The sequence below is a fragment of the Calcarisporiella thermophila genome, assembly GCF_041956535.1.
Source record: "Calcarisporiella thermophila strain CBS 279.70 unplaced genomic scaffold VTP21scaffold_21, whole genome shotgun sequence".
Taxonomy (NCBI): Eukaryota; Fungi; Calcarisporiellomycota; class Calcarisporiellomycetes; order Calcarisporiellales; family Calcarisporiellaceae; genus Calcarisporiella; species Calcarisporiella thermophila.
The window spans coordinates 205,266-224,849 of NW_027192211.1; the positions used below are offsets into that span (position 1 = coordinate 205,266).

General features: G+C 52.0%; 9 protein-coding genes across 9 annotated transcripts; 4 read left to right on the forward strand and 5 right to left on the reverse strand.

Moving 5' to 3' along the window:
* Positions 1-743: 743 nt before the first annotated feature.
* VTP21DRAFT_5148 (uncharacterized protein) lies at positions 744-1,835 on the reverse strand (the record flags this gene model as incomplete). The annotated part of the gene is made up of 3 exons (XM_069395638.1): positions 744-1,436; positions 1,517-1,681; positions 1,749-1,835. The coding sequence occupies 3 exons, from the start codon at positions 1,833-1,835 to the stop codon at positions 744-746; spliced, it is 945 nt and encodes a 314-aa protein (XP_069248223.1).
* A 2,658-nt stretch (positions 1,836-4,493) lies between these two features.
* Positions 4,494-4,799, reverse strand: VTP21DRAFT_5149 (uncharacterized protein; the record flags this gene model as incomplete). Its single annotated transcript, XM_069395639.1, has 2 exons — positions 4,494-4,626; positions 4,717-4,799. 2 exons carry the CDS (start codon positions 4,797-4,799, stop codon positions 4,494-4,496), a joined length of 216 nt encoding a protein of 71 aa, XP_069248224.1.
* A 270-nt stretch (positions 4,800-5,069) lies between these two features.
* Positions 5,070-8,740, forward strand: VTP21DRAFT_5150 (uncharacterized protein; the record flags this gene model as incomplete). The annotated part of the gene is made up of 10 exons (XM_069395641.1): positions 5,070-5,246; positions 5,314-5,419; positions 5,495-5,717; positions 5,788-5,952; positions 6,039-6,120; positions 6,178-6,412; positions 6,491-7,149; positions 7,218-7,317; positions 7,422-8,474; positions 8,568-8,740. 10 exons carry the CDS (start codon positions 5,070-5,072, stop codon positions 8,738-8,740), a joined length of 2,973 nt encoding a protein of 990 aa, XP_069248225.1.
* Positions 8,741-9,030: 290 nt separating this feature from the next.
* Positions 9,031-11,016, reverse strand: VTP21DRAFT_5151 (uncharacterized protein; the record flags this gene model as incomplete). The annotated part of the gene is made up of 6 exons (XM_069395642.1): positions 9,031-9,311; positions 9,384-9,893; positions 9,963-10,050; positions 10,116-10,606; positions 10,701-10,855; positions 10,922-11,016. The coding sequence occupies 6 exons, from the start codon at positions 11,014-11,016 to the stop codon at positions 9,031-9,033; spliced, it is 1,620 nt and encodes a 539-aa protein (XP_069248226.1).
* Positions 11,017-11,369: 353 nt separating this feature from the next.
* On the forward strand, positions 11,370-12,794 carry VTP21DRAFT_5152 (uncharacterized protein; the record flags this gene model as incomplete). Its single annotated transcript, XM_069395643.1, has 5 exons — positions 11,370-11,512; positions 11,586-11,802; positions 11,860-11,928; positions 11,992-12,420; positions 12,495-12,794. 5 exons carry the CDS (start codon positions 11,370-11,372, stop codon positions 12,792-12,794), a joined length of 1,158 nt encoding a protein of 385 aa, XP_069248227.1.
* Positions 12,795-13,420: 626 nt separating this feature from the next.
* VTP21DRAFT_5153 (uncharacterized protein) lies at positions 13,421-13,734 on the reverse strand (the record flags this gene model as incomplete). The annotated part of the gene is made up of 2 exons (XM_069395644.1): positions 13,421-13,657; positions 13,732-13,734. 2 exons carry the CDS (start codon positions 13,732-13,734, stop codon positions 13,421-13,423), a joined length of 240 nt encoding a protein of 79 aa, XP_069248228.1.
* Positions 13,735-14,183: 449 nt separating this feature from the next.
* VTP21DRAFT_5154 (uncharacterized protein) lies at positions 14,184-15,232 on the reverse strand (the record flags this gene model as incomplete). The annotated part of the gene is made up of 4 exons (XM_069395645.1): positions 14,184-14,451; positions 14,515-14,699; positions 14,757-15,002; positions 15,131-15,232. The coding sequence occupies 4 exons, from the start codon at positions 15,230-15,232 to the stop codon at positions 14,184-14,186; spliced, it is 801 nt and encodes a 266-aa protein (XP_069248229.1).
* Positions 15,233-15,550: 318 nt separating this feature from the next.
* On the forward strand, positions 15,551-18,568 carry VTP21DRAFT_5155 (uncharacterized protein; the record flags this gene model as incomplete). The annotated part of the gene is made up of 4 exons (XM_069395646.1): positions 15,551-17,614; positions 17,683-17,826; positions 17,890-18,058; positions 18,129-18,568. 4 exons carry the CDS (start codon positions 15,551-15,553, stop codon positions 18,566-18,568), a joined length of 2,817 nt encoding a protein of 938 aa, XP_069248230.1.
* Positions 18,569-18,769: 201 nt separating this feature from the next.
* Positions 18,770-19,390, forward strand: VTP21DRAFT_5156 (uncharacterized protein; the record flags this gene model as incomplete). Its single annotated transcript, XM_069395647.1, has 3 exons — positions 18,770-18,897; positions 18,983-19,238; positions 19,304-19,390. The coding sequence occupies 3 exons, from the start codon at positions 18,770-18,772 to the stop codon at positions 19,388-19,390; spliced, it is 471 nt and encodes a 156-aa protein (XP_069248231.1).
* Between the last annotated feature and the right edge of the window lie 194 nt (positions 19,391-19,584).

The window sequence follows — 19,584 nt, forward strand, 5'->3', positions numbered from 1 at the left end:
CGACTGGCCAGGAGGGTTCGCCAGGATTTCCTCAAAAACAGATGGGACGACCTAATCTATAATCCGCTTTTCTGGACATTTCCTGATCGCGGATGGCCCATTAAGGAGACTGAGTGCCAAGCCAAATTGGAAGTCCCGCATCCTCTTAGCAAAAGATCCTCGGCTCCCCTATGCTTTTCTTAGCCGTGGGCATCCTTGCCAAATAGGTCGAATTGGAAATCGTTCAAATATGTATAGATTGACGAAGACTCCCATCGGAATCGCAAAGATAGGGCGATTCGTCACAATAGTATGCAACCTGCTTGACGCGCTCTGTAAAAACCGGACATATCAACTCTCCATTATGCTATCAGTAGCGTTGGCAACGGTCTCGCCACCCTCCATACCCCTCGAAATACTAACCATTTTCAATTGACGGGTTTTAGGTTGTGTGCAGGCGCACTTGGAACAACCTGGAGGAGAAATTAAAAAATGGAGGTGAGCAGAGTATGCGAAGTTGGTTTATTACAACAAGTGAATTTGAGAGGAAATAGAGGCACTCAGTAGGAGCTTGAGATATTAAGAGAAGCTTAAAAAAAGGAAAAGTGCAAAATTAGTATCTAGAGACTCATAATTAATAGTAGAGGGGTAAAGGGGGAAGAATAAAAGGTGTTAAATAACCACATGTTATATGTTGAAATAATGCCAATGAAAGAAAAAGAGAAAAAAAAAAAGCTATTGTGATTCGAAAGTGCCGGCCGCCCCTACTCTGCGGCTGAACAGAGGGCCTTGATGCTCATCGGATTCATTGGCTCCCTGATCGAACCGCGTTCGGCCTTGAACTTTTCTTGCTCGAAAACACAATGGTGCCATTCGGCTACACTAGCGAGCACCGACAAAGGCTCGTGTGGGGCCCTGGACTCTGTAGGGGTCGGGGGCAAGCTTCCCACCGAGGAGGAGGAAGAAGACGAGGTGTCGGAAGACCACGAGTTGCGTCGCGAAATTAGGTTAGGCGACGTTAAATAGAATTCCTCGCCCTCTTTCTCCATCGGAAAGCACGGGGCATTTGGCGTGGTGGCGGGCATGGCATGGGCCGCATAAGGATTAAATCTTATCTCCACCTCCGCCTCATTTCTCCTCTTGCGGCCAGCATGGGTGGACACCGCGCGCCGCTTCCTGCGCTGGATGGCGGTGTTGTAAGCATTCTTCAGCATGTTGTCGCTCCGTCCCGGCATGAGCCTCGCCATGTCGGCCCAGCGGCTCCCCATCTGAGCATAGTACTTGAAAATCATGTCCTCCTCCTCTGCAGAGAGCGGGGCCTTGTTTAGAGAGGGATCCAGGTGGTTATGCCAACGTTCCCGACATTGTTTCCCGGTCCGAGATCCCAGGTGCGACGCAATGAGGACCCATTTTTCGGGGCCATATATACGCACCAGGTCGTTCAGCTGTTGATCCTCCTAGTGGGATGGAATTCCATGGGGCGTTGGTTAGAACTTGGCCACCGGCTTTCATTGGAAAAGAGGGTGCAACCACATACCTCGGGCGTCCACGGGCCCTTGACAACGGCCCCGGGTTTCGAGAGAATCCTCCACCGAGTTCTGCACTCGATCTTGTCGCGCGAGCCCGAAGGGAAGCAGTGCTCTGCAATCCTTCTCCATGCCTTTCCGTTGAACTTCTTCACGGCCTGACGCAATAGTTCGTCCTAAATGATCTCAGAAGATTAGCTCGGTCCGGCAACCGCCGTGGAGAAACACACTTGAGGGGCTCACCTCTTGAGGCGTCCAGTCGTTGCCGTCGGCCATTGAGGAGGCCGAGGAGAGCGTGGGAGAAGGGCAGAATTGCGCTGACCTGAGCATAGGTGGATGGGTAGCTGGATAGATAGATAGATAGATAGATAGATACGATCGGATGGAGTGGGATGGCAATTAGAGAAAAGAGGGTAGTAGTCTGGGTGGTATTAACATAGGGGGGGTATGTTTGAGAGAAGAGGGAGGTGGGGGGCGGTGGGCGATGAGGCGGGACTGGGTGGGCGGGTAAGGGAGTGAGCTGGAGGAAGGAAAAAAAAAAAACTGGATGACAAGAGTTCGCATGGGGAGGTTAAAGACGTTTTATACCTCTTGTAACTTTAGTGTCGATCGGAAAAGCTGGAGGGCATTCCCGTTATGGGGGGTAATAGGCGCGTCTCATTCGACAAGAGGATTTTCCCCACACACTTTTTTTCCTTCTTCTTGATGCTCACCTCCACATTTATTCGCGCTATGAACATCCCATATTGATTTTAATTACACGCGCACGCGTGCCGTGTGGGGCAGAGAGTTACAGAGGGGGTCGACCAGAGAAATGGGAGGAGAGGGCGCCGATTATCCTTGAATAAATTGTCGCGCAGGTCATGCTGTTTGAGCCCCCTCCTTTTGGACATATGAGAAATGGCCTGATCGGCTAGCGCCGCTTATGGAAATGCTTAATTTTGAAGGGTGTGATTCGCTTCGTGTCGCATCTCTTTTGTTCAATTTGTATTTTTCCGTTTTGTAAAACCTTGTTGTGGAGCCAGCGGTGGTTGCCGGAGAGGATTGCTGAAGGCTTCTTCAGAGCGGACGAGGTTTCTCTCTGAAATGGCATCTCCACAGCAGGCGGGCTGGGAGCAGAGCGCGTCCTAAAAGGGCGGGCGTGAGAAAAAGAGAGGCGGGGGCGGGGGCGAGATGGGCGGCGAAGGGGGGGAGGAGAGGTAGGCTGGGGGAGGGAGGGGAGACGCTCCCCGTTGATTCCGTGGAGGATGTGGAGCGCAGTACTAGACGTGGGAAAGGATAGGCAATGCATGTACGAGAAGAAGGGGGAAGGGGAGAGAAGGGCCAGGGAATGACGTTGTTCAAAAAGGAAATGCAGGGAATCATCAAAGTATTGGCAAAAAGAATCGTTTATTATCCCGCTGCATATGATTGTTCAGTCCATACAACCGATCCATGTTTCGGGAGGCGAGAGAAAGGACATTGGCCCTCGTTCTGCTTACGTTACTGATTACGAGCTGGTAGAGGGCAAGTGAGAAAGCAAGATTTTCCGCCCAAGAGGTAAAACGAAATAAAATTTGGATGTTCGATAGTCGAGCGATAAGTATTGGCAAAGGTGAATAAAGAGGTAGGAAGAGGATCTGACTTGCCTTGGTGGATAAGCAAACAATGCGAGTCGGGCCTCATAGCAACCTCAAAAATGGCCAGTTTTAACTGATCAGTTGGAAATCGTTTCAATTTACCTGCGTGCATAAGCATCTGAAGATAAAAAGAAAGCCTCGTGGGCCGCTTGGCTGCCAGAGAAAGGGGCCGCTGAAACTGCTATAATTGGACTGTAATGACTTTGCCCAGCCAATGGTGGGATGACGCACACAACAATAGTGTCAAAGAGCTAATTAGACAGACTTAGTTAAATATGCCTTCTTTCAATATGTTCGCCTGGATGCATGATTCCTCCGATCGATTTATCACTTCTCCCCTCTTAAACTTCCTTTCAGTCGCGCAATTGGAGGTAGAATCCCTCCATAGACGTCATTCCAGAACGTGGTGGACATCCAACATATCGCTAACGGACTGTCTGCGCAACCGATTCGGGCCTCCATCCAGCGGTGGTCCTTCCTACAGTTCCTTTTATATGGTATAGGGTGGTTCAGAGCAAGAGCCCACGAAAATATCCTAGCATTATGAGGGCGATGCAAAGGCTATTTTCGACCGTGGAGCAGAGACTAGAGTTCGGATTCTGAAGCTTCAATGAAGTAACTTCAACTGTATAGTTTTTTGTTTTCTAGGCATTTCAGGTCCCTGTTTTTCATTTCGGCTTGTCATCGTTGATATCCAAGAATAATGCAAGGATAGGCGAGCGTTCTGCATCTATCAATAAATAAAAAGGATCGTCTTATGACATGAAGAGTGGGGGCTCCTCAGTAGAGATGCCGAACTGAAGGAGAAGATCGTAGTCGGATGCACAGGTTGCAGGGCGGAAGGTGGGGAGGGGAAGGGGATTCTCCAACTTATAATTCGTACTCTTGAATATTGCATGCACCCGAATCCTCTTCCGCCCCTTCAGGGAGACAGCGTCACTGGCGTTTTCTCTTTGGCCGCTTAAGCCGAGCCAGCTTCCGCATGGCATGATTTTCAACGATAATTTACTTTTTTGTAAATGGTTGGAATTGGTTTGATCATCGGGTCTTGCCAAAATCAATCGAAGGTGCATATATTTAGCATAGATATAGCTCAGGAAGCTTATCTTGTTTGAGGTCATCCCAGCAAACGAGTTGAAGCCAGATGGCCCAGCTTTTCTAGTTGCGTTTCTCTTACTATGGGTCCCACGAAGCTTTTAACCTTGTGACATGGATGCCCACCTTACTGATAAAGCGGTGGACCATCCCATTGATAAAGTGGCTCAAGATGGGAAATTAAGGGGGATTGGGTGTCTATTTGAGCATCCCGTTTAAAGGGGTAAAAATACACGGTTTTTTTTACAAAGGTGTGAATTGCAATCATCCAAGATCAATCTTCATCCATATCATCGCCTTCCAACACTTGTCTCCAGGCCTCAAGCCCCTCTTTTGCTCTCTGTTGCGCTTTCGATAATCGTCCTGATTCGGCAGTCAAGTTGACCGCTTTTTCCAGCGTCGAGTTGCTAATGGGAAAAAAACACGATCCAGATCGTTTAGATTAAATAAAGGGATGGAGCAACTAAAAGGAGAAAAAAAAACGAGAGAATAATTACATCTGCTTAATTGTCTCCAAAATCATGTGCAATTCGCCAAGGATTTCGCTCTCAGATCGCGTGAATGTTTGGGATGCTGACATTAATGAAATGGGAGCCGGATTATGGGAGAAACTGTGAGTGTTAAAACGCGTCACGAGAATTCATTAGAAAAATTGGCATTTTCATTTAATGAAATTATGCCTATGATGGATGCATGAGCATGTGGCTTATGGTGAAAAAACACTTGTCACAATAAATACAAGGAAAAAATTTCGAGAAAACAACATATAGAAGAGGTATCGCCTTACTTTTGGTTCATATTTTTAGTGTTAATTCAATTTTATTGTGCAATTCAAAAACCTAGCATCAATATGAGCGAAAACGAAAAGTCGCCGGCATCCACTCCTACGGAATCGCCTGCTTCATCCGGTACTGAGTCGCAAGGCAGCCAGCAATCAAAATCAAAGAACGCTGAGAAGAACGAGGCAAAGCGACAGGCAAAGTTGGCCAAGTTTGCGGCTAAACAGGCCGCACTTGCTGCAGCAAAGGTAGGGTTTTGCCCGATCGCCCTTTTTTGAGGTGGAGGAATGTGCTAATGAGATGGCGCTTACACAGGCACAGTCAAATGATAAATCGGAAAAGAAGGATAAGAAGGATAAGAAGGATAAGAAGGCGAAGGAGCAAGAGTTTGTGGATAATACCCCCCCTGGCGAGAAGAAGGGTATGCAGCCAAATTGACATTGATTCTTTTGGGATGAAATAGAACCGATGACCAAACTTGCCTCTCCAAATTTAGACTTGTCACAACCAATGGCTTCCGGCTACAACCCAAAGGCCGTGGAATCAGCATGGTATGCATGGTGGGAGAAAGAAGGATTCTTCCTGCCTGAGATGGGACCCGATGGCAAACCTAAGGAAGAGGGCACATTTGTGGTTGCGATGCCACCCCCTAACGTCACAGGAAGTCTACATATTGGGCATGCTTTGACATGCGCCATTCAAGACGCTTTAACACGCTGGTAAGGATCGGAGAAATATTTATGGGTTGTAGAGGGTCCTCAGGCTAACCTGGGCCTATGTATGGGCTAGGCACCGTATGTGCGGTAAGACCGTCCTCTTGAATCCAGGTATTGACCACGCTGGTATTTCGTGTCAATCCGTTGTGGAAAAGAGACTCTGGGTGGAGAAGAAGCAGACAAGGCACGATATCGGCCGAGAGGCGTTCATTCAAGAAGTCTGGAAGTGGAAAGAGCGGTAAGTTCGGGCCTCGGATACTTTCCCCTACCTCTTTTTCTGCCCCTTCTCTTCCTTTGGTTTCCAACCTATCTTGCCTACGATAGCTACGGAAATCACATCTATATGCAGTTACGGCGTATGGGCGTGTCCTGCGATTGGTCTCGCGCTGCCTTCACCATGGATCCCGTAAGTGGATGCATCTGAGTGCCTCTCACACGGGCTTTCTCTCATCTTGGAATATAGAATCTTTGCGAGGCGGTCATCGAGGCTTTCTGCAGACTACACGAGGAGGGCATCATCTATCGCGCCAACCGATTGGTCAACTGGTGTGTTCGCCTGAACACTGCGCTCTCAAACTTGGAGGTCGAGAATAAGGAGATCCCAGGAAAAACCCTTCTCTCCGTCCCCGGCTACGATCCCAAAGAGAAGTTCGAGTTTGGTGTGTTGGTTCAGTTCGCCTATCCGATCGAGGGATCTGGTAAATAGTTCTCTTTCACCCCCTGCCATTCGGTGGGCAACTCACATCCCCCCCTCCCCTTTCATTCGCATCGTATAGACGAAAAAATCGTGGTCGCCACCACGCGTGTTGAGACCATGCTCGGAGATACGGCGGTTGCGATCCACCCCAACGATCCTCGCTACAAACATCTGCACGGCAAATTCATTGTGCACCCGTTCAACGGTCGCCGTATCCCCATCATTACCGATGATATCGCGGTCGATATGGAGTTCGGTACTGGTGCGGTGAAAATCACCCCCGCTCACGACTTCAACGATTACGAGGTCGGCCGCCGACACAACCTGCCCTTCATCAACATCTACAACGATGACGGCACCCTGAATGCTAACGGTGCTCCCTTCGAGGGGATGAAGCGGTTCCACGTGCGTGTCAAGGTGATTGAGATGCTCAAAGAGAAGGGGCTGTTCGTGGGGATCAAGGAGAACCCCATGACGATCCCGGTCTGCTCCAAGAGCGGGGACGTCATTGAGCCACTGATGAAGCCCCAGTGGTGGCTCGACTGCAAGAAAATGGCCGAGGACGGGATTACGGCGGTGCGAAATGGGGATTTGGAGATCAAGCCGAGGACCTCGGAGCAGGACTGGTTCCGTTGGCTCGGCAACATCCAAGACTGGTGCATTTCACGGCAACTGTGGTGGGGTCACCGCGTGCCCGCCTATTTTGTTCGCCTCGACGATTTCGAAGGTGAACAGGATGTATGTTGTGGATGGTATTGTTGTCGGTGGGGGCTCTCTTTAACCTCTCTCGCTCTTTTCTATGCCAGGCTTCCGATGGTCAATTTTGGGTCTCGGGACACAACGAGGAGGAGGCCCACAAGAAGGCGAGTGAAAAATTCCCCGGCAAGAAGTTCACTCTGGAGCAAGGTAAGCACGGGTTGAATTTTTTCTTCCTCCTCCCCCTCCCTTCCCCCTTCAACCCAATGCCTCCTAGAGCATGTATGCTAACCTTTGGCTGCTCCTTTGTGCAGACCCCGATGTCCTTGATACTTGGTTCTCCTCGGGGCTCTGGCCATTCTCGATTCTCGGCTGGCCCAAGCAAACGGCCGACTTGGAGAGCTTCTTCCCCACCACGCTGCTTGAAACCGGATGGGACATCCTGTTCTTCTGGGTGGCACGTATGGTCATGTTTAGTCTGAAGCTCACCGGCAAGGTGCCCTTCCGGGAGATTTTCACCCACGCCATGATTCGCGATGCGCACGGGCGGAAAATGTCGAAGTCGCTGGGCAACGTCATCGACCCCATCGATGTGATCGAGGGTATCTCGCTGGAGCAGCTCCACGAGAAGCTGCTGCAGGGCAACCTGGATCCCCGCGAGATCCAAAAGGCCAAGGCTGGGCAGAAGGCCGACTTCCCGAAGGGTATCCCGGAGTGCGGCACCGACGCCCTCCGCTTTGCGCTGTGCGCCTACACGGCCACCTCGCTGAACATCAACCTCGACATCCTGCGTGTCGAGGGCTACCGCAAGTTCTGCAACAAGCTGTGGAACGCGACCCGGTTCGCGCTGATGCGCCTGGGCGAGAAGTTCGAGCCGCTGCCGGCGGCCGGCCTGACTGGGCGGGAGTCGTTGGTGGAGCGATGGGTGCTTGCCAAGCTGAACCGCGCGGTCAAGGAGACCAACCGCGCGCTGTCGGAAAAGAACTTCATGGCCGCCACCTCCGCCATCCACGGGTTCTGGATGTACAACCTCTGCGACGTCTTCGTCGAGGCAATCAAGCCGCTCACGCTGCCGGACACGCCCGACGCCGACCCGGCGAAGCGCTCGGCCCAGGACACGCTCTACACCTGTCTCGAGGCCGGCTTGAAGCTGCTCCATCCATTCATGCCCTACCTGACCGAGGAGCTCTACCAGCGCCTGCACCGGCGTCCACAGGACACCATCCCGACCATCATGCGCGCTGCCTATCCCCAGGTCGTGAGCGAATACGACAACGCGGAGGCCGAGCAGGACTTCGACCTGGTGTTTGAGGGGGTGAAGAGCGCACGTTCCCTGATGACCCAGCACAATAAACTGAAGGCAACGGGTAAGTTGAGCGGATGCATGGAGAATTTGTCTGGATTCCTTTTTTAACCTTGGGCCTTTCTCTTTCCCCCCTCCCTCCCCCCTTTCCCGCTAGTCTTTGTGAGTACCAAGAACGAGCGATTTGCGGAGCTCTTCCGTTCGCAGGCAACGATCATCCAATCGCTGGTCAAAGGATGCGAGAAATACGAGGTGGTGAGCGAGGAGAAGGCAGGGTGCGTCTCCGCCCCGCTCAACGAAGAGGTGGCGGTGTTATTGCAAATCGAGTAGATTGCTTGGATGTGGTTATGCTTGCTATATTTTATTTAGACAATATTCATTTTATTTTGATTAGCTTTCTTTTTGTCTACTATTTTTGTTTCATCTAAAAGAGAATTAAAAATGTCTTTTTTAGACACGAGGAGTGTAGCGGTAAAATATCTAAATATATTTGGCGTTGAAGGGCCTAAAAATACAGTATGTTACATATTTAGCAACCAAGTGGATCGAGGAGGGGAGGATGAAACGGTGTGATAAAAAAGGCGGGGGGGGGGGGAGGGTGAGCTAGGCTGGATGGTTTATTATTCGCACAGGCGACGGCGTTTTCTCGTCATGTCCAGGAGATTTTCATCAAGCGAAATGCCCGCAAGGGGAGGTAATCGGGGAGGCGGCCGCGAGGAGCGATCAAGACTATGGGGAGGGGGTAAGCTTAAATAAGTTTTCAGGGGGGCCGGGGGATCGGCGGAGGCGGACGCCAGAGAGGATGGCGGGGGGGTGAGGGGAGGAGGGGGGAGAAAGCTTGGCTTTCCGGTATATCTATTGTCCTCGCCAAGAGAAAGACGCGGTAGGTGGGGGCGATCGTCTATGGGGAGCAAAGCATATTAGAATCGGGGTCATGACGGATTGGGCAAGGGCCGGGAGAAGAAGGGGTCACCTTTGGGGAGGGGGAGGGCCGAGCTACGGTTGCTTGAGGCGGTTTTCCACCATTCGGCGTGGCTAGAGAACTCGTCCGGCGCAGCGCCCGCACTGAACGGGGAAGAATAGTCTTTAGAGGGGTGGCGCTTGGCACGCACGGGAGAGGTGGGGGTCGCCGCCAATTTCTCGCGCTCTTTCTCGGCTTCTCTATATGGGTGGTACTCCTTTCGATTCGCCGCGGTGAATCCCTCCGGCGAGTCCTCTCCTATCGGGGTCTTCATCCACAAGGGGGTCCCCGTTGGCGAATAGGTGACGGTTTGATGGCGGAGCGCAAAGTAGCCCAGATCCTCGTCGGTCTCCTCCGTTTTACTCGAAGGGCTGGTCTGATGCACGGCGGGGTTAGGCGTGTGGATGCTTGTGTCCCGTGCATGGCCCGAGAAAAGGGGCATGCTGGAGTGTGCGGCGCTTGGATGGGGAGTGGGGGGGAGGGGGGACTCAGCGGGGGCGGAATCGTGCTGGATCAAGCTCACTATCAAGGGGGAGAGGCAAAGGGTGAGATGGGGGACCGTGGGCACGGAGTAGGCGGTGCAAGCCCTACCTAGTCTCGAGAATTCTTTGCGATGCACCGGTTGGCATTCATCCTCCTTGCAGATCCTCGCCAAGAGTTGGATCGAGTTGACCATGGCCTAAAGAAGAGTGGGTTATTCTCGGTTGCAGCGCTGCGTCTGGGCCAGCCTCTAGGCATACTTACCCGTTGCTGTCTCAGGGCCTGGTCATGATACATGTCCAGGTTTGTCAGCAGCTGTGTCAAGCGTGCCCGTAGCTGCTCGTACCCTTGGTTCAGCCTATCCATATACTGATTCGCAAAATCCATGATCTCGGCGGAGGATATTGCCGTGGTGGATGGGGTGAGCATCGAGCCAGCATGCTCGCCCCTGTCTGTCGCTGAGCCTGATGTATTCTGCTCTTCGGCACCGTGATGGTCTGATTTGTCATGCTGCGGATGTTGAGGTTGTAGGGACCGTTGCTGTTGTTGTTGTTGTTGTTGCTGCTGCTGCTGCTGCTGCTGCTGGTGTTGCTGTTGCTTGAGTGATATTTGGAATGCTCGCGAAGTTTTACGTTTGATGTTGCCAAGAAGATTCGTCTTGCCGCGTTGGAAATCGGGATGGCGGAATTCCCAACTCTGATGTTCGGAATTGCCGTTAGCATGGAAGACGTCGTTGACCTTGTGAAAGCCGTACACTTGGGGGAGGGGAGGGGAGGGGAGGAGAGGGCGAGAGAGAGTGAAGAGGGCGGATTAATGGAAAGATCTCAGAGATGGAATTCATTTGCTTACTGTTCAGCTGCCGCACGAAGCTCTGCCAATTGCTGTGCTTGAAGTAGCGGGGCAGGATTTTGCGGGAGAATTCGATTGGATTGCTAACGGAGAAGAAGTGGCCGTCGGGCTCAGACCAGCGGATGAGATCGCTATTAAGCCTGTCCTCGAGCATGCTAGGAGGGGGAGGCAGGGGGATTAGTCAGAGGGCGCGGCGCATCGGGGGGGGGGAGGGGCGTTACCTGTGCAGCTTGTGGACGAAGGCCGCGGGGTTGCAGGGGATCATGTGGTTGTTAGCCAGCGGCGGAACATGCAGGTGGGCCTCCTTCCCGGTCATTTTGGCAGGAGGAAGCTAGGCAATGACCGCGAGAGGAAGGAGCTACGGCTCTGAGACCGGTGAAGAAAAGTCCACGAACACAGGCTACGCTGCTTTCCTGGGTATCGAGCGATAACTTCCTAGGTTTAAGCCATAGCACGCGCTGAGTAAGGAGATTCGGGAGACGGTCACATTTTTGGTGGGGTGTGTGCCTGCATTATTTTTTTTCGAAACCCGGCTAGTCACCGAGGATCAAAGCGGGGTGAAACCAGGTTTGGCAGCCGATCGGTGTAAGCGGAACGGCAAGCCTACCAAGCCATATGGGGTCTAGAAGGCCTCTCTGTCCCGCGTGCCGGAAAAAATAGGGCGGCCAAATGGACAATCAATCGCTTGCCGTCATCATCGTGGTTGTGGTTGTGGTCGCATGCGTCCTCATCCACTCCATCACCTTCTTCATCGCCGCCTTCCTCGCCAAGCGCACCGCATCGCCCTACCATGCCCTCGTCGTCCGGCTTCTGTAAGCCCTTTGCTTCAACGCGTCCTGCCTCCGGCTAACCCTCTCTGCCTCCCCCTCCCCCCCCCCTCTGTAGGCGCTGGCCAACCGCGCTGCTGGTCCCTGTCCTCGGGGCCCTGTTTTCGCTTCCCCTCATCGCCATGCCCCCCGATGTGTTCAACATCATCCGTCACGCGCTGGTCATCGTCCTAATCATCTCCATCGCCTGGCTTCTGTTGAACTTGATCAAGCTCGTGACCCAATCTTTCGAGCTGAACTGGAAGGAGAAAGAGCCCACGCATCGCAGGCAAGCGGTAAATGCTAACGGCGCTGGCATCCACTCAATGAGAAGCACTAATGGCCTATTGTAGACTCGCACGCAGACCGTGGTGATTACGCGAACTCTGTCCGGGATCCTCATCGTGGCAGCGATAGGAGCGGTAGGATATATGCTTATTATCCATGCGCTAAGCAGGGTCACCCATCTGCTTTTCCGCACACAGATTATCTTCTCATTTCCTCAGGCATATCAGATCGGGGCATCGCTCCTGGCTTCCGCGGGGATCATGTCGTTGATCGTCGGACTCTCCGCCCGGCCTTTCTTCGAAAACATGGTGGCCTCGCTGCAGATCGCCATCACGCAGCCCATCACGCTCGATGACGAGGTCACCGTGGAGGGCGAGCTGGGGGTCGTCGAGGAGATCGGCGCGCAGTATGTGGTCGTGCGCACCCTTGAGGACCGGCGACTGATCGTCCCGCTCACGCGTTTCATCACCCATCCGTTTGTGAACTGGACGCGCAAGAACACCGGGAAGCTGGGCTATGTGTTTCTGTGGCTGGACTATGGCGCCCGAGTCGACGTGCTCCGAAAACGCCTGCTGGAGATATGCGAGGAGAGCGTGTGCTGGGATCGGCGGGTCGCGGTAGTCCATGTAAGGATCCTGCGCCTCGGATATCCGCCCTGCCGGCGCTGACGCCCCCCCCCCCCTCCTGTTTTGCTCTCTAGATTGTCGAATGCACCGACAGGTGCATGCAGGTGCGCTTCACGGTGAGCGCCCGTAACGCGCCCTTCCTACGGGACCTGAGGAACTACGTGCGCGAGAAATTGATCGAGTATGTGCAGCAGCAGCGGCCCAGCTACCTCCCTAGGTCGCGAAACATGGAGGTGGAGCGCGCAGATAAACCCGACTCCCGCGACGCGCAAGTGCAAGTGCCTTGTGACGGCGGGAGCCCTGGGCCTTCAAACTCCGCAGCCCGAGGAAAAATGCCAAGCGACGACGCGGAACTTATTTCGAAGACACTTTGAGAATCCTAGTCCCAAAAACCTTAATCCCGTGTGCTAGTATGTTTTGAGAAACATGGCGATTCCATCCTCATTCTTCCGGGAAGTCGGTGGGGGGCCGGCAATACCTTTGGAGCCGCCGGTCCGTGATGTAATCGCCTTCCCCCGGACAAGTGCACCTAGATCTATCCTTTTCAGTGACTCTATTTTCTTATACCTGTTCATGACCACTTGACATGTTTGAGATCGAGTTGAATTCAATTATAAGCTTATCACGGCTAATCTTGTGCGCAATTTTTCTCCCCGAAGCTCTGGATCCTAGCACGGGGACCTGGATTAATAAGATCTCCAAATCTTTTGTGAAACCCGAGCGCACCTAACTCTCCCTGTCTATCAGGGGTGAGTGTGAGGAGCGGTGATTTTAATGATGCATTCGGAGGCATTATTATTCAATGGCAATGCAATGGCATTTCTCCGGTGCTCATTGGAGCTACACATCATTGAAAAACCGTGGAGCCTGAGATGGGAATGAGATGCTTCACTATTTTACAATACAAATACAAAGTGCACATCCAAAAACAATAGGGTTATAACATCGACCACATCGCTGGAGGAATAATGTTCTCGATGGCGCATGGCCTCTCTTTCCGCTATTCATGCATGAATCTCAACTTCTCCTTCTCCTCCTCTTTGGCTAATTTCAGTACCTCCACCTCGCGCCGGGCCTTTTCCTTCCCCATCCAATCGCCCGTCTCGCGGTCCTGTCGCTCCAGCTCTTCCATTGCGTGCACAATTTCTGCCGGGATGTGGACTGACTCGGGGACCTGGGCAGGCGATGGGCCCGGGGATGACTTTGAATCGTAGAGATTCTTCTTCATTGCGCTTGCCTATTAGATACAGCGAATGTTCGTGAGCGGGAAGGAGAAAAGAATCAACAAAGAGTAGAAAATAGCGAGTTTACCATGATTTCCGCCTTGTTTTGATGCAATTCGATTTGATTCGATTCGGGGCGTCCACTTCTTTGAATGCAAAATGGGAGAATACTTTATATACTCTTGACTAAACGCTTCGTAGGCGTTTGAGCACACGTCCCAATTTAAGCGGCCAAAAATTCGCCACTTGAAGGCTTAGATCTGCTCCGCATACCCGATCTCTTCCAATTTGGGTTACAGCATCAGAAAATCGTCAGGTTCCTCAACAACACTAAAGGAGTCAAAGCTGTTTCCTCTTGTTGTGTTCGTTTCACAAGCTTCTCCGGGTTTCTAGGATAAACACGTGCGAAAAAAAAGAAATGCAGATATAAATTAAATAATGAAAAGGGCGGAAATGTGTAGTGAATGGGTAAAGGGTGAGAAATGCGGGAGTGAGGGGTAGGGCAAGGCCACATCTTCCAGGACCTCGCTTTGTATGAGGCTATCTGGTTATGATTCTATCCATGCTTATTCTCTCCCGTGGCTCCTCCGGGGTGCGATTCTCTTCCTCGCGAGGGGATCTAGCCTCCGAACTGAAGTCCGGGGGAGATTCGACCACTACGACGGGCGACGGCAGGGCTATCTCGTGGGCACGGGGTCCTCCGTGCTCCACATCACTAGGCCGCCTTATCACTTGGAGTTCGGTCTCTTCGCGTCGCCCCTCCATGTACGCAGGTGGCGGAGGCATCAATGGATCCACAGGGCAATAGCTAAAAGGAAGAGATCATGAGTGCCTCGTGTGGGGAGGGTGCCAAGTCCAAATCTAAAATTACGCCGGCAAATTCTCCATGTAGTCGTCCGGCTCCACCTCTGCGATCTCCACCGCCCAGCGAGGAATCGATGTATACATAATCGACATCACCGAGCCCGGAATCCGCCGCGTGAACCATGCTACTGCATGCGGGACGGCATCCTGAAGAGTGAACTGCTGTAGCAGTATGGAGAGCTCCGTCTCAAACTACTCCGTCAAATGGGTTATTCCCGTCGCTTAGAGGGTGGAGCACTAGGGCTTTACCTGTTGCAGCCGTTCGAATAAAACATGCCGCCTGTAGTAGTAATATAAAAACAGGAGACAAGGTGGAGCAAACACTAGGAAATGGACCTGCATGGGGAAGATAGAGAACAGGATAAGGAGGGCCACCCCAATTATGACGAAGAGACCGCCGGATATGATGTAGTAGTCTCGTCGAACAGAGGGGAAATTGAGCTCCGTAAACTGATGGATTTCCTTGACCCGCTGCTCGAAAAGGTCTCGAGGAACCTTAATTATCATAGTGAGTTCAAGCCGATGTTGGGAGCCATGGAGACAGGGAATGGGGCAAGGCAAAAACAGCCTTGGCAGCTATCATATTCATTCCCGTCGGCCTAATTCTCAATAATGAAACTTACCCTCCCATCCAATGAGTATGCCTCGTATCCTCTAATGTCGAAGCGGGGCTTTTTCCTAAAGTTCCCCGCTATTAGCGGAATGGTGCATAATGTTCTGGTCATGGCAGAAAAAAGCGAAATGCTCACTTTTTGGGAAATGGTTTGTGTTATGGGAAAGCAGAGAATGGCCTTGGATGCATTTAAATAATTATATATTAATTCGAGCCAAGTAAGAGGCAAACATAAATAAAAAAGCAGCTTGGTGGTTATCAAAAAGGCCTGAATTCGGTCATAAAAGGAACGGCGACCTAATAAAAAAGGGGTGAAAGGGTGGGTTCACGATCTTCACTTCCGACAAGCCACACTTTCATTATTGTCCATTTTTTCATATCTCGTTCCTAGATCTTCGACCCTTCTTCCCCATCCCAAAAAAGTAGCGCAATGCTTCGGCCACGCGGAGTGGTTTCAAGACTCCTTATCACACAGAACACGGCCCTACAATTTCGCTCAAGATACCCCCATAGATTAATTGTCCATTGCCAGCATCGGTTATCCCACACCCCTTCATCCACTCCACCGCAGGAGACAGAGGGTAAATCTGCTGATCCGGCCCCGCATCAACAGTTAGAGCAGAAGCCGCCGCAGCAGGAGGAGGAGGATACAAAGCCACCCCCTAAAAAACGTGCCTCCTCGCCCGCGGCAACCACCAAACCAAGCGATGCCAAATCAGCCGCCCCTTCTTCCGCCGATGCGCCAAGTAAATCCAATGGCCGAAGACGGAGTGTACCACTCAGTGTTCCACGGCGCCACGTGCAGCTCCGAGAACTCATAGATCCCATGCCCCCCATTCTTGCGCGCTCCAACCTGGAGGCTCGCATTATGCGCCGAGAAAGCAATAGAAGCCACTTTGAAGAAGTTCCTGTCCATACTGCTACCAAGAAAGAGCTGGTTGAAACGCTTCGAGTTTTGTTGGACGCGCGCGCAAAGGCGCTTGCTGAGCGTTTGCCAAGTGTTGCGGCAACGAAAATTTTGGCCATGGTATCTCCCTTCAAGAATTCGGATATCTATGTTGAGCATCTCTGCCGTGCGGCGAGCGCTGAACTAGACGCCGACTTCGTGGTGCTTCAAACCCGGGATCTCTTCGAGCGGGTGCCATCTATAACCGCTTTAAATGCACGAGTGGTGGGGACGGGTGGAGGACAGCAGGTGATGTTAATGGGAGGAGGGCACAGGCGACGTGGTGATATGGATTTTATGATGCGGCTGGGTGGAAACATGGCAGCTTTCGTGTCGCCTTCGGTTGCCCGGGTGGGAGGCGGCGCGGGAGAGGGAAAAAGAACGGGAAACGATGAGATGATCAGTAGTGTTCCATTCCCATGGAATCGGCCGTATCGAGCTTCAGGCGGGAGCGACCTATTCAGATTCATTGCTTCGGAAACCTCTGCCTCGGGTGGTGCCACGGCGTCTGCTGCAGAGAAGAAGCCCGAGGCTGTCCTTTTAATTGAGGAGACCCTTAAGGATGTAGTGGGCGCAATAATGGAGCTGAAAAAGAAGAAGCGGAATATAGTGGTGTACTATAGGGACTGGATGGAGCTCTTAGCCATGAGTGGGCGCTACGCAGACGATATTCTCAAGAGCATCACGGGACTCTTGCGAAAAGAATCAGGCGTGGTGTTCGTGACCCCTGCGACGCCGACACTAGGGAAATGGACGGGCATTCCGGGCGCAGGTCGACAGTCCAGGGGGTTTCCATCGGTGCTCCTGATGCGTGCAGACAACGAGGAGGACGAGGACGAGGAGGAAGATGAGGCCGAGGAATACAACGACCTCGAGCTTGATGATGATAAACTGATGGACAAGGTCATAGAGGGGCGACTGGACTATTCAAGCCTGCTCAGCCATTACCTTGGTGCCGCTACAGTCCCTATTCTACCTCCCCCTCGGCAGGATCTGCCCTCTTTTGAAGCCAGGTTACAGCTGGACGGCCGCCGATGGTTCAAATGGATCAATGTTCAGGAGATGTTGGCCATTGCTTCTGCCAACGGAATCACCATCGAGCTTCCGACCCTGGAAGGCCAGGATGTGGGGATGACCTACGAAGTGACGGATGGACTCTTCTCTGATACTATTCTAGAGAGGCAGTTGCTTTCTCCGGCACAGATTGAGCGAGTGTTGTTGCTTGCGCTCGGAAGCACCTCAGCCAAAGCCAATGATCGTGCTAATACGGGAGAATCCCTTACAGTGGGGGTCGATGCGCTTGGCCAAGGTCTGGAGATTGTCACGGGTAGCATCGAGGGGATGCAAGGGGCCACCCCACAGCGCATGTCTCTATCCTCCCGGGAAAAGCGCCTGCTCCGTCAGTGCCTGATTCACCCGGCCAAGCATGTTGGGTTTTCTCATATTGGGGGCCTCTCAAAGGCAAAACGAACCGTGCAGGAGTTGATCCAGCTTCCCCTACAGCGACCAGAGCTCTTCAAGTCGGGGATATTACGCCAGAGCACAACGGTAGGATGGCGCATGTGCTTCTGCAGATTTCCAACCCAACCCTTACCCTATCGTTTGCATTTTATTAGGGCGTCTTACTTTTCGGGCCGCCTGGCACCGGTAAAACGTTGCTTGCGAAGGCCATTGCCTCGGAATCGGGTGCCAATTTTTTGGCGGTTGAAATGGGCCACTTGCAAGACAAGTACGTGGGGGAAAACGAAAAGAATGTCCGGGTAAGTGTAGCGGACTAGCCAAGTATCCGTGGAATCGGCCTTCAGCTAAACAATTCTTCATAGGCTTTGTTCAGCCTGGCCAGGAAACTTCGCCCGTGCATCATCTTTGTGGATGAGGTGGATGCATTGCTGCGTAAACGGGGGCATGGCTCGCCCCACTGGGCCGTGTCTACTCAGAACGATTTTATGAGCGAATGGGATGGCATCAATTCAGAGAACTCTGGCGTTATTGGTAAGGGATAGCGGAAAAGAAACAAGATGCTTTTGTCCCTGTGAATAACCGCTTTTTTGCCTCTTTAAAGTCATCGGAGCAACCAACAGGCCGTTTGATTTGGACGAAGCCGTGTTGCGCCGCATGCCTCGCCGCATTCTCGTTGACTTGCCTGATGAGCCCACGCGGCGCGACATCCTCCGCATTTTGCTGCGAGATGAGGCGTGCGACGAGGTCGATCTTGGAGAAATAGCACGGCTTACTTCTCACTATTCAGGCTCCGATCTTAAAAATCTGTGCATTGCGGCGGCATACCATGCGATTCGGGAGGAGAGTGCGGATGGGAGAGGGGACATGGGCGGGCTCGGTGGCAATCTTGCACAGAGACGTGCCATGAAGATGCAGCATTTCCTTTCGGCGCTAGAAGACGTACCGGCGAGTCTTGCAAATGAAATGGACAGCATTCGGCAGCTGAGGGAGTGGGATGCCTTGTTTGGGGCGAAAGGAAAGGGCAAGACAATAGGATTTTGAATCTTTTTAGATAAATAGATAGACGCTTTCTTTATTTAATTCTTCGTGGATCAATGCAAATGGTGAGATCGAGATCACGCGTTCACCTGAACCTTAAATTTACTCATCTACAAATTACCTCACGTCAACGCCCTTGCAAAAATTTTTAGGGCAACCGCATTTCCCCCATCCCTTTTTCATCTCTACCGCTTTTGCCCAAAGATGTGGAAATTACTTATCTTCGCTACTCTGCTGACGAACGCATGCGCTCTCCCCTTTGTCCAGAACATCTTCTCCAACCAGGTGCAAGCTACCATCACAAATTGTGGGGATTCCTCTGACATCCTCAGGTGAGATTCCCTCCCCCCTGATTATTCTCCTAGCCTCCTCCATCTCCGCAGACCTTGCTAAATCCCCCCCCCCCCAACTCCTTAGACTTGACTATCTGAATTTTATTCCGAATCCACCCCTTAAGGGGCAACCGCTTACTTTTGATGGCAAGGGGTTCCTCAAGGAAACGGTCAACCGCGGGGCATACATTGATCTCACCGTGAAGTACGGGCTTATTAAGCTTCTGCAGCAGAAGCTGGATCTATGCGATGAAGTGGAGAAGATCGGGATGCAGTGCCCGCTTTCAGAGGGCGAGCATGACGTGGAGCATACAGAAACTCTGCCGAGAGAAATCCCACCGGTGAGGTTTCCGATCCACATCTTTTCAATTCCCATGGATCTAAGCTAATCTGTTTGTCAATACAGGGCAAATACACCGTCAATGCCGTCGTGTACACAGAAGATCATCGGCGTATTGCCTGTATCAACGCAGTTGCGATATTTAAGCCCTAGACTAATCCGTTGAGTTGTTAATTCATGTGATATCTTTCTCAGACATTTCTACACCTATTTGGATATATTTTCTTTGGCCTCTTCTTTTTTTTTCCTCCTCTTCCTTTACTCTCGTGTATACAGTTTCAATACAAAGCTTTTGTATGTATAGGCGTAATGAAATCTCTAAAGCGTAGTGGTTTCACCATACCGCT